The following is a 13,064-nucleotide window of genomic DNA, read 5'->3' on the forward strand; positions in this document are numbered from 1 at the left end:
AGGGTGACCTATACAAGAAGGATAGGTTGTATCTGAATTGGATGTGGATCAATATCCTGGCATGGTATCACTCGGGAAGGTTTAAACGGATGAGGCAGGGAATCAGCCTCCCCCAGAACAACATTGGGGGAGGCTGATTCATATGTACAAAATAGTATAGGCAAGTTCAATGGGAAGAATAGGCAGAGATGGGATGTGAAACTTGAGAGAGTGAGCTGATAGGCTTAACTATGTTTACTTTACTGCAAGAACCTCGCAGATAAAACGGATGAACTGCAAGCATGGATCATCTCATGGGATTATGATATTGTAATCATTGAAATGTGGTTGAAGGCAGCTCAATTTAGAAATTTCAGGTGCGACAGAGGGGGTTGCATAAAGTGGGGGGGGGTGTTGCAGTGCTGATCAAGCAGAGTACCACGGCAGTAATCTGGGAGGATGTCGAGGGGGATTGCCTAATAAGGCTATATGGGTCAAATTTAGGAATAGCAAAGGGGAGGTCACTTTTATGGGGTTGTACAATAGACCTTCCAATAGTCAGCAAGTATTAGAAGAACTAAATGGAAGTTAACAAGGATGATGTTTCCCCTGACAGAGGATTCTAGATCCAATCTTCACAATCCTAGGCTACTTAGGAATGAGGGTGGAAAAACCTCAGTATTCTCTCTTTTAAAAAAAAAAGACCTTAAAGAAATGTGCCATTGGAGTGTTCCGCCATAAAACTTTGGGGCATTTATCATTCTTTGGAGGTTGGATATTCTTCCTGGTGTAGTTAATTTTTCTGGTGTTTTATTCCCAAAATTTGTTTCCTCTGTATTTCATCCTAATTCTGTTTTCTGTCACCTCTTACTTAGCTTGCAGCTCAGAATTTGACGTAAAGGAGCCTGTTGATGGTTTGATCATTTTGCATTTAAAAATAGCTGCCTGGTACTGTGCATTTAATTTGCATGATTCACTCAGCCTGTTTTCATGTTGTAATAACTGTCACGTTGTACGGTAGCATGTTGACAGTCATTGTTAACTTTTCTATCACACACAATAATTATGATCTTTTTTTCAAATGCCTCAAAGGAGAATGTGACATGTATTCCTATATAGTGCAGTTTACCTTTAAACCTAACATTGGATTTGTTTATCCATTAAAGTCAAAGTTGGAGAACTTGGATGCCCTAAGTCTAGTTTAAAAGCACTCAAGCTCGGGGATAAATATAATTATAACTGGTCGGTGCTAGGGTGTTTGCAAGTGGAGGCAAATATTAGGTTCAGACGCAAGGTACTGGGTTAGGCAGCATCTCTGGAAAACATGGATAGGCGACGTTTCGGGTTGGGACCTTCAGACTGGTTTTCATGGGAGAGAAGAGAGCTGGAAGAGAGGTGGGACCGGGACAAAGCATGGCAAGTGATAGATGGACACAGGTGAGGGTTTTTTGTATTGGCAGATGGTTGAACATATGTGCAATTTGAAGATAAGGATAGAAAAGTAGTGAATAGTGAAGCCAGGGGAAATAATATAGGTGGGGTCGGGGGCTGAGGGAGGGTGGGAGAGATGAGTGTGCATTCAGATGGAGCACAGGGATGAATTTGGATGGGATTATGGTGTTGAAGTTGATTGCAGAACAATAGTAGATAAATAGGAGTATAATGTAGGATAGGAGTTCTTGTTGTTTAGGTGTTCCAGAGATGAGTTTAGGACCAGGGAAATGGTGTCTGCTGTGGACCTGTTGAGATGGTAACCAACCACAGCGGATCAAGGCTGGCTGGGACGCTGGAGTTAAAGTGCGCCATCACCAGCCCCTTGAATTTTATGGACACGTGGAGAATAGCTTACAGGAACTAAGTCTGGAAATGGAATTGCTCTGAAAGTCAACATAAATTTGATGGGCTGAATGGCCTCCATTGATGTGATTATGAAATATGAATTTTATACGAGTATCCAATCACTCAGTTGGACCTGTGCATTGACACTGTTTATGTTGGTTCCAAATAATTTTTCTTTAATATACTTATTGAACTACTGATGATCTTTGTGCCGTGCTTTGGTGTCTGTCCAAACCGATTTTCTTTTTTCTCATAGTGAATGTCACAATTCCTCTGATCGAATCAAAGTAAGAGTATGGGATGAGGATGATGATATTAAATCACGTGTAAAACAGAGGTTAAAACGAGAATCTGATGATTTCTTGGGACAAACTATCATTGAGGTTCGGACACTGAGCGGTGAAATGGATGTCTGGTATAATCTGGGTGAGTGAAAGGTAGTTTTGGGTCATTTGGTAAATGTGACATTATTACATGCCAACTTACTAACAATGTTAACTATTAAATGTTGGTATGGAAACCTTTTCAATACATTTCAGAAATATTATGAAATTAATATATTAAACTGGAAAGGATGTGGAAGGACATCTGTGAAATGGTGAGGGTGTGGAGCAGAATGAAGCATCCTTTAGAATGCTGTCGCAATGTGCAAAATGGACAGAAAGATTGGGTGACTAAATGTAGTAAGATGTTTTCTCTAAATATCATTGTTCCTTCTAGGATAAGCATAAGCTGTAGAAACAGTACGACCAATGCCACCTATCTGTGTAGAGCCCGAGATTAGAATACCTTCCTGCCCTTGTTGGCACAAATGTTCAGTCAATCAATCAACCTTTATTGTCATCTGTTGTACAGTGCAAAATGTACATTCATGCCACAGATAGAAAATGAAAGTACATGATGATCTCATAAAAAAAACAATATGTTCAGCTGGTGTGGACAATGAAAAATCAATTATGGTATTGTTAATGTTTGCCTTCAAGTCTCATAAAAGTTGCAAAAAATAGGTTGGATTCCAATGTTGCAGCTATAATGAATACTTTTGAAGTATGACTGTTTTGGAGGATCTTTCAGTAGTAGATCCCTGGCAACTCCATCCCTTTCAGAACTTAGGAGAAGGATTCAAGGAAAACGAGTGTGTGTGTGTGTGTGTGTGTGTGTGTGTGTGTGTGTGTTGTTTTACATTAACAAAATAGCATTATGTATCTTTTCCTTTGTTAGCGCAGACCTAGCTCCATCTAAGCCTCACATAGGAGTGCAGCAGCAGAATGTATTAAGTCACGTTACATGATGGTTTATTGTCTGCTTACCTTGTCTTTGCTACATAGCATTCTTTCCAATGTCTTTTCAGGTTGGTAACATCACATGGATGACTATTGGCCTTCTGTGATGATTGAGATGGGTTAATGGGGACTTAGCGAGAAGCGGTTACAATGTACACTTGGCAGTTCTAGCTGAACCTGGTTGCAAATACTTCAATCTTGCCTTCCGAACTCACACCCAGGGCCCCATTTTCATTGAGGATGCAGTTATTCTCACATTTATCTTTTAGTATTAAGCTATTTAATTCCCACCATCGTTCATGATCTTTGATGATCTGTTTTATTGTTTGCGCGGTGCCTTAGCCTTGTCTATTGCTGCTACTTTTGCTGTTTAGTGCAAATGTGTTGCAGCTATGTCAGGTTGGTATCTCATTTTCATGTGGGCTGATAATGCTCCTGATATGTCCTCCTGCATTCCTCCTGGAACCAGGATTGAACCTCTGGGTTAATGGTGACTTAGAGTGAAGCATATGCTGTGACAATGTACACTTCTTTTCCTCCTGAGGGGCCATAGAGGCTCATGGATGCCCATTTTGGAGCTGCAAATATGTTCTGAGTCTATTCCGCTTAACACGATGATGGTGCCACACGATATGATGAAGGGTAGCCTCGATGTGAAGTTTGGAAATGTTCCACACATTATTTGGATAGTTAGTCCTACCAATGGTGACATAGACACGTGTATCTGCAACAGATAGATGGGTGAGGATGAGACTTTTCTCTCACGTAGGTTTTCTTTGCACCTGAAACAGAGCAGCTGAGTCCTTCAGTACTTGGCCAATTTGGACAGCAGTGGTTCAATTGAGGTGCTCTTGATGATGGTCAGTGAAGTCCCCCACTTAGGATATATTCTGCCCCTTTGCTTCTCATGCAGCTTCACCCAAATGATTTTCAACATGGGAGACTGCTAATTCATCAGGTGACCATCAGGAGGAAGCTCCCCTATAAATGTTTGGCATGGCCCAGTTCATGAGGTTAGGAATCAATTTTGAGCATTCACAGGCACCTCCATGCTGCCTGTATATTGCCAAATCTGTCTGCCTGATTTTATTCTGAGTATTTTTTTAATGTATTCACTTTGATTACACTAAATTTCAGAGAGCAGTTTCAATGGCATTGGTGTCCAGTGGGACCATGCACATGCTCACTCACTGAAAATTAATATAAGGATACAGTAAGCAAATAGGAAGGTAAAATTGATTTTTATCTTTATTGAAAGCGCATTTGAGGATGAGAGCAGAAATATCTTCTTCGTGCATTGCTGAAATCACAGCTGGAATATTATGAGCAGGTCTGTTCTCCTTACCTAAAAAAACATATGTTTGCAGAGGGTAAATGTCGAGAAGGTTCAAAGTGGAAGGACTAGTTTGTATAATAAGGAGAGATTAAGCAGACAGGGCACCGACACTCCTGAGCTTGTAAGAATGAGAGGTGATTTCATTGAAACATACAAAATTCTTCTGAGTCTTGACAGGGTGTAATGTTGAGAACCCAGGACACCTTCTCCAAATAAGGAATCAGCCATTTAGGTGGGAGATGAAACATTTCTTTACCCATGGGAGCGAATCTTTGAATTTCTGTTTGTGAGAGGGCTGTAGGCCCTTGCTTCTTGAGTATATTCAATGCAAAGATTAAGAGATTTTTGATTCTAAGGGAATCATTGGATGAATGGTTAGTGCAAGAAAGTGGCACCGAGATAAACGATCCACTGTGATCTTATCGAACGATTGAGTGACTGACTGTACAGGCATGAGGGGATGAATGGCCAACCTCAGCTGTTCTTAAGATTCATCTTGCTGTGTGTCTGGTGTCACATAAAAGACATCCTGGGTAAAGAGAACAAAATTCCATTCATTAGGGCAGCAATAAATAAGATAGATTTCATGAAAGCAAAATATGAGTTCCTTGGGGATCTCGGTGTGTCCAGCACCATCTGTGGAAGCAAATGAACAGTTGATGTTTCATGTCGAGATATTTCACCTGGACAGGACAGATGCTGCCTGAACTGCTGATTTCCTTCTGCAGCTTGTTTCCTGCTCCAGATTCCAACATTTATAGTCTCTTGTGTCTCTACATGTTATGACATCTGATGTTTAATGGTCACCAATACCGATGCTAGATTTTTACATTTTAGAGTTATTAATTAACTGGATTTAAATAGCTTGGGGAGTTAGCAACTCAAAACCTGGCCCTTAATGGTGGTCAGATTAAAATTCACTGTATCTCCTGTGTGGGACCTTATCAATGGCTTTCTGAAAGTCCAGGTACACTACATCCACTGGCTCTTGCTTGTCCATTTTACTTGTTACATCCTCATAAAATTCTAGAAGATTTGTCAAGCATGATTTCCCCTTCGTAAATCCATGATGACTTGGACCTATCCTGTTACTGCTATCCAAATGTGCCATTATTACATCTTTGATAATCGACTCGAGCATCTTCCCCACCACCGATATCAGGCTAACTGGTCTATAATCCCTGCTTTCTAGCTCCCTCCTTTCTTGAAAAATGGGAAAAATTAGCTACCCTCCAATCCACAGGAACTGATCCAGAATCTATAGAACATTGGAAAATGATCACCAATGCGTCCACAATTGAGCCACCTCCTTGAGTACCCTGGGATGCAGACTATCAGGCCCTGGGGATTGATCAGCCTTCAGTCCCATCAGTCTACCCAACACCATTTCCTGATTAATTTGAATTTCCTTCAGTTCCTCCATCACCCTAGGTCCTCTGACCCTTAGTACATGTGGGAGATTGTTTGTGTCTTCCTTGATGAAGACAGAACCAACTACCAAAGTAATTGTTGAGGCAGAGGTGAAATCAACCAGTGTTAAAATTGGGGAAGGATAGGGTTAATATTGCTGAGGACACGTGATATATAATGTCTTGGTTGGATGCAACATCATGGTTGAGTCGTGACGCCACACGCAAACTGGAGGTGCAGCACTTTACATTCCACGTGGGCATCACCTAATATTCCCCTCGGCCTTGTCTTCCACCTATATTCCTTTCTCTTGCTTTCACAATTTGTAATTCTTCAATCCTTTTGTCTAATACCTTCAGTTTTTTCATCTCTGACATTTATGCAATCATCTGCTTAACTGCTGCCCCACCCCCATATCTATATCTACCTATTACTTGCCAGGCTTCGTCCTGCCCCTCCTCTCTTCCAGTTTTCTTCTCCCGCTTCATAATGTCTAAAGAAAGGTCCCAACCCAAAACATCACCTGTCCATGTTCTCCAAAGAGTTGGTGTTTCCCTCTCACAAATCATTGATGGTCAATTGCATTTGCAACTCCTCAGCTAATAAATTACATCATCCATGTATGCATACAGGAAGATCCCAATGACACTGAGACATGGGCTGACAACCTCTTACTGTGCATCGGTTTGGCAATGCTATTACCAGGCCACCCATGATCAACATCCTCACGGTCACCATTAATCAGAACCAAAATGGATCAGCCACATAAATACTTGGGCCATGTGAAGAAGTCAAAATCTGGTTATCTTGCAGTGACTGAGTTCTCATCCTAATGTAATTATGCTCCTAAAGCTTACCCCCTTAGTCTAGTTCAGTAAAGCACTGAGTCAAGACCCTATAAAGAAACTATTCTTTATTCTTTCCAACAATAACAAACTCCCTATACAATGCCTAACCTCCGCGGGTCTGATCCGTGTCTCTGCTTGTTCAAGCCCTTCAGCCTTATGCAAGCAGACACCTCCAAAAGGTCACGCAGTCCAAAGCGCCCATCCAGAAGATCGACTCCGATCCTCGTGGGGGTCCACTCTTTTATAGGTCATCGGACCCTGTGACACGAAACTAGATGGGGGTGGCAGCCCCTACAAACCAATCACAAATATCGATTACATTATACTGTTATTGACCGTTCCCTAACCCAATCACAAAGTACCCCAATACAATGTTTCTGCAGAAAGTTCTAGCAGGAACTTGGTTAACATAGTTTACACATGTATAGAAACATTTCCCCAGGTAATTATAAACAGTCTGAATAAGGCTTCACACTTTAACCAATCACAAGATAACAGCACAGACACTCTGCAACATAGTTAACAGTATGTACAACTCCGTCCTATCTGACCCATCCTGACCAAGCATTTGCAACACCTCTGAGCTTCTCTGCAAAGTCTTCATGAATTTTAACGAAGGAAAGGACATCTGGACCTCACCTTATCCTGAATATCAATCAAGGGTCAAGACTTTGTGGAATCGGCTCACAGCTTGCAACTTTTCACAGAAAGAGGACAAGCAGGCCCTGCAAATGCAAAGGACCTCCATTTTGTAATACCTCTAATTTAGCCAATATTAACACTAACAGACACCTTTGTGTGTGGTTGCATCAAGGCGTGTGCAGTCAAGCACCAAGTGTCTCAACATGCTGATGTTCTACCAGTGCCTGGTTTCACGAAGCATGGGCCCACTGATACGCAATGGTCTATTCAGTTGGACCTTGCTGCACAACCTGTCCTACATGGAAATGTTATTTCAGGAAAATACCTTTGACCACATCCTGATCAGGCAGTGGTCAGCGCCGAACACCCTGCCTTGCGGGAGAAGGACATGATGGATGCTATGGGATGGTTCCCTGAGCAGAGTGCCATATGGCAAAATGCCTCATCACCAGCAAGCACCAGGGCATTCAAAGTTTAGCAGCCAGTGACAGGGCCCCTCCATCTCAAAGCCTTCCTTCACAGTTGGAATCTTACCTGCAGTGCATACTATCCCCATGACAATTGCAAGGACGATGAGAAAATGGCCCACCTCTTGGTGGAGAATGCAAGAGGTTTTCGAGGTTCATCTAAAGCAGCTGTGTAACAGAGGACCCTCTCAACTGTTCACAGAGATGCAAACTGAGACCAATATAAACTGCTGCTGGAAGATCATTAACGTAGTGAAAGACACACTTTGGAATGCTTAAAATATATTGGACTTTTAATACTGTATGGATACACTTCTAAGGACATTATTGGATCTAGGTGCAGCCATTACAAAGGATTTGTGGTGGTCAAAGGTCCTTTGTCTATCTACTGGATATTGATGGGACTAAGCCCTGTGTAAAAAGCCTTCCAAACACTTGAAGTTTGCATCGTCCGAGGAGGCCATCTGGGATGGCAGTGGTACCTTGTACATTGGATGTGCTAACAGTTCAGTTCCAAATGTATAGACCTGATGAATGTAAAGACAGATATGCACTCTTTTTAAAAATATTTCTTGTATGTATGTTGTTAAGAGAGATTTACCGTTGCAACTTTACAGTCGGTGACTCTCCCAGAGCTTTTCCACCATCGTCAAGGCGTAGGCCATTGGTGTGATGAAAAAGTCACCACTTGCCTGCTTGAATGCATCATTGATAGCTCTTGCTTGATACCATCCAATTCAATACACCTTACTTGATTGGTATTACTCATCACGCTTTAACATACATTGTTCCATTACTGCTACACAGTAGCTGCATTGTGTATCTTCTACAAAATGCACTGCAGTTACTTAGAAAGTCTACTTTGAAAGCAGCTTTCAAGCCCTGACCTGTATCACAAAGAATGACAAGGGTGTTAGGCTTTGTTCAGCATTGCTGGATCTAATTTCTGCAAATCTCTCCAATTGCATTGTGGGGGCGCCATCAACAGAAGGACAACAATGATCCGTCATCTTTCCTTAGAGGGCAATTTAAGATTTTTTCTTAGAGGGCAATAAATGCTGGTCTTGCTCAGCAATGCTGCGATCCTGGAAATGAAATCGAAAGAAATCATATTGATCCATTTTATTCCTTGTTGAATTTATTTTTATTCCTCAACCACAAATCTTGAAGGTAAATCTAACATCCTGTCAACTCAACGACAATTTTCCTATCCAAAGGTGTCCCATCCCCTCTACTCAATCTACTTCAAAACTATCTTCTCAGTCAATCTTCTTCAAAACTATATCATTCTTGATTGTTCAAGAAGCCATCCCATTTTAATCTTTAATCCATCCTTTTGTAATGAAATTCATTCTATTTCTCATAATCTATGCTATTGAGACTTTTTTGCTCAAATAATTCTCTATTTGTACCAAGCAACAATGGAGGAAAACTGCATTTTACCCACTTCTAATGCTTTGATAACTTTCAGTGGTGTGCATCGATAAAGGACTCGCAAAATCTCCCAGACATCAGTGTGACCAAGCTGTTTACTGTCATACAGTATTTTCGTTTAGATTGGGGATGTACTTTGAGCCACAAATCTATATGGCCACAAATCTATATGACACCTATTTTCACTTCCATATCTTAAAATCAACTTTTTTCCAAAATAATACCCCCGCATTGAACTTACCATTAAATGTTGTTTGGTCATGCTCCAGTAATGCCCATTAGGCGATTTTTACTATGTCAAAGATGCTGTATGGATGTAAGTGGTTGTTGTTTTGAATTGGATGTACTCTACTAAGGCTTAAATCGCTTTAAAAAAAATCTATTGTCCACATATGAATCTCTAAACCGGATGTCTGTCAATTAGATGATACTGTCTTTAAATGTTGTTGGCAAGTTATTGACATTGTGCCTGCAAACCGGGATAACAATCAGACTGTAAGTTACAGCAATTCCTTGAGGATGTTCATGATTCAGAATTCCACGTTTCTTTATGCCAGACCTTTGTGAAATGTTCATATCATTATCCAAATAGGTGAGAGTACTATGTGAGCAAATTGCAGCGATTTAATGAGCCCCGACAAAAACTGTCTGGAAATGACACATAGGCAATTTCCTGCATATTGTCCTAGATATTTTCCTCTTGAGAGTAAATAATTGAATTCTGACCAGTATCGTGATAATTGTACTGTTCCATTGCCAAATCGGGCTAAGTTCCTTTCGGATCATTTTGACTAATTACTATTAATCAGAGTCTCTGATAAGTCAGCTTTTAAATTACTTTCAAGCTGCTGTCTAAATCACATTTGATCACGCATAGAAAAAAATAAAACAGATTTTCATTGTTAGTGTTGTTCAGAAATTGGAGATTTTAAAGTTGAACTCTGTCTTGTGGTGACATATTGACATAAATGTCCATGGATGACAAATGATGTGTTAATTTATTCAATTTTTAGAGAAAAGAACAGATAAATCTGCAGTTTCAGGTGCTATTCGACTGCAGATCAGTGTTGAAATCAAAGGTGAAGAGAAAGTCGCTCCTTATCACATTCAGTATACCTGTCTTCATGAAGTAAGTTCGTTCAATACCTGGCTATCTCCCCTCCCTCTCCGTACTATATAGCTGATTGAAAAATTGACAAAGGTTGTCACAAAATGCTAATGTTTAAAGTGATTCATGTCGTAAATGTAATTGCAGATCTGAATGCTTATTGAAATACAGTAATACATCGTAATTAACTACAACTACAAGTGAAATACAATTTCATTATCAACCGAGCAAGTGAACTGAAGCTATTACATTGTGTTTAATTTTTTTATGAACATGAACTTTAATGATGCACTAATGATACTGTATGTTATTTATACACACACTACCAGACAATGGCCTCCTCCTGCACCTATTTTCTTTGTTTCTATGTTTCTATTGTTGATAGTCCATTTTAAGGAAATATAGCATCCTTCAAATAATGTCATTCTTTTGTGATGTGAAAAAGAGAAGCAAGTCAGCAAGACATTTTGAAGGCAATATCTAATTATCCAAGTCAAAACATGACCACAAAGTGCATCAGAGCATCTGGAGTCTGAATTCAGCTCCAGCGTGGATTGATGAAAATATAAATTGCATATGTGCCTGTCTGACCTTGTCTCTTGTGCACCCTGTTTGCCCACCCCTTCACTAATGAATACAGGTTCACAGCTCATATGTGCACTAAATTTGTCATCCTCACGGGAGAAACCAAAATGATAAGTGTCGGAAATGATATTCTTTTTTACCTGTTGAAAACAATTTATTCTGATATGAACATAGAGCGAAAGAGATTTTTATTCTGCTCTAGGCTATGTTTTACTTGATGTGGGACTATTCTTGTCTCTAGAAGTTTCAGTTGGAAATGTGTCCATTCTTATTCTTTACTTGATTTGCCAATAAAATTCATAAAGCAATTTCTATTTGAGAAAATTGTATTTCCCCTCAATGTCAAAAGTATCTGGTTGGGAATTTGTCATAATGCGCAAAGTATGGGCATGTGGGTTCCTGGAAATTGTGTGTTTCTATTTACTCCGGATAGGAAAGGTTCAGAAGGATAAGGACCAAACATGGGTAAATGGGGCATCTTGGTCAGCATGGATAAGTTGGACCGAAGGGTGTCTATCTGTGCTGCAGGACTGCATAAATAAGAAAGGTGCAAGCACTTTAATTTCAGATGTAATTGAGAGTGTGTGTGTGGGGGGGGGGAACATGGTGCAGAAGTTACTGTACTAATCAGGGTGACTTGCACAGCAGCACTGGGAGGAAATACTGGAAGGTACACAACCTTCAGTCTGAAGAAGGATTTTGGCCCGAAACGTTGCCTTTTTCCTTTGCTCCATAGATGCTGCTGCACCCGCTGAGTTTCTCCAGCTTTTTTGTGTACCTTCGATTTTCCAGCATCTGCAGTTCCTTCTTAAACAGGAAATACTGGAAGGTTGGTCCGCTGAAGTGATATTGGTAACAAAGATGCAAACACTCTAATGTGAGTGTATCATAGGGGAACAGATATATAGACAGATTAGCAAAATATGCCAAAGCAACTGGGTTGTCTTAAAGGGTGATTTTAACTTCCCATATTACTGAGTGGGACTTGGTCAGTCTCAAAGTTAAGATGGGGCAGAATGTTTTCGGAGTATTCAAGAGAGTTTCTTGAAACAGTTATGTGCATTGTCCAAAAATGTGAAGGAACCATACTAGACCTCGTATGGGAAATGAACCTAGCCAGGTGTCTGGTATTTTAGTGGAAGATCATTTTGGGGATATCAATCACAACTCCATAAGTTTTAAGATTGTTTTGCATAGGGATAAGTCTAGATCTTGCGGGATCTTACTAAGTTGCAGTAAGGCAAATTATAAGGTTATTAATCAGGAGCTCAGGAGGGTACATTGGTAGCAGCTGTTATTGTGTAAGTCCTCATCTGACGTGTGAGAGTTATTGCAAAAAGATGGAGGAAAAAGGATGGCAAAGTAAGGAAACCTTAGATGACCGAAGAGATTGTAAATTTAATCAAAAAGATAAATGAAGTGCACGCTAAATCTGACCGGGCCTTTGGGGAATATAAAGCAAGGAGGAAAGAACTCAATCAGACGTTTGAACAGTCAAAAGAGCCATGAAATAGGTTTGGTGAGTCTGGCTATGGAGGTGGTAATTGAGAAGATAGGAATGGAATCTAACGAGATATGGGAACACACTGGCAAATGTGAATAATACAGCTTTATGCCTTCATTAGAAACAAGAGGGTAACCATGGAGAAAGTAGGAGCTTCCCAAGAATAAGGGAAGGAATTTGTGGATTAAATCCCCATGACCTGAGGAGATCTATCCCAGGTTATTGAGAGAGGCAAGAGAGGAGCCTTGGTGAAGATTTTTTCCATCTTCTCTAGCCATAGGTGAGTTGTTGGAGGACTGAGACTAGCTAATGTTGGTCCTTTATTTAAGAAGGGAAATGCAGAGAATCCAAGGAATTTTAGGCCAATTAATCTTTCGCCAGTCACAGGGAAGCTATTGGAGAGAATTTATCAGCATAGGATTTACTCCCATTTCGAAGAGAATGGTTTACTTATGGACAGCCAGTAAGGTTTTGTACGCCTCAGGACGTGTATTACAACTTTGATTGACTTTTTGAGAAGGTTACAGTGTTCAATGAGGGTAGGGTGGTAGATATTATCTACATGGAATTTAATAAAACACTTGATGACGTCCCACATATTATGCTGATCCAGAAGATTAAAGTGCATG

At 40.4% G+C, this 13,064-nt stretch overlaps 1 protein-coding gene across 4 annotated transcripts in view; it reads left to right on the forward strand.

The window, feature by feature from the left end:
- Positions 1 to 13,064, forward strand: part of LOC129696097 (protein unc-13 homolog B-like) — a 411,098-nt gene that overhangs the window by 283,017 nt on the left and 115,017 nt on the right. For all 4 annotated transcript variants that reach the window (XM_055633576.1, XM_055633551.1, XM_055633558.1 and 1 more), the window contains 2 exons: positions 2,075 to 2,244; positions 10,252 to 10,367. In XM_055633576.1, coding sequence (XP_055489551.1) covers positions 2,075 to 2,244; positions 10,252 to 10,367 — 286 coding nt within the window. The remainder of the gene's footprint in view (positions 1 to 2,074; positions 2,245 to 10,251; positions 10,368 to 13,064) is intronic.

Source organism: Leucoraja erinacea, chromosome 1, assembly GCF_028641065.1.
Source record: "Leucoraja erinacea ecotype New England chromosome 1, Leri_hhj_1, whole genome shotgun sequence".
NCBI lineage: Eukaryota > Metazoa > Chordata > Chondrichthyes > Rajiformes > Rajidae > Leucoraja > Leucoraja erinaceus.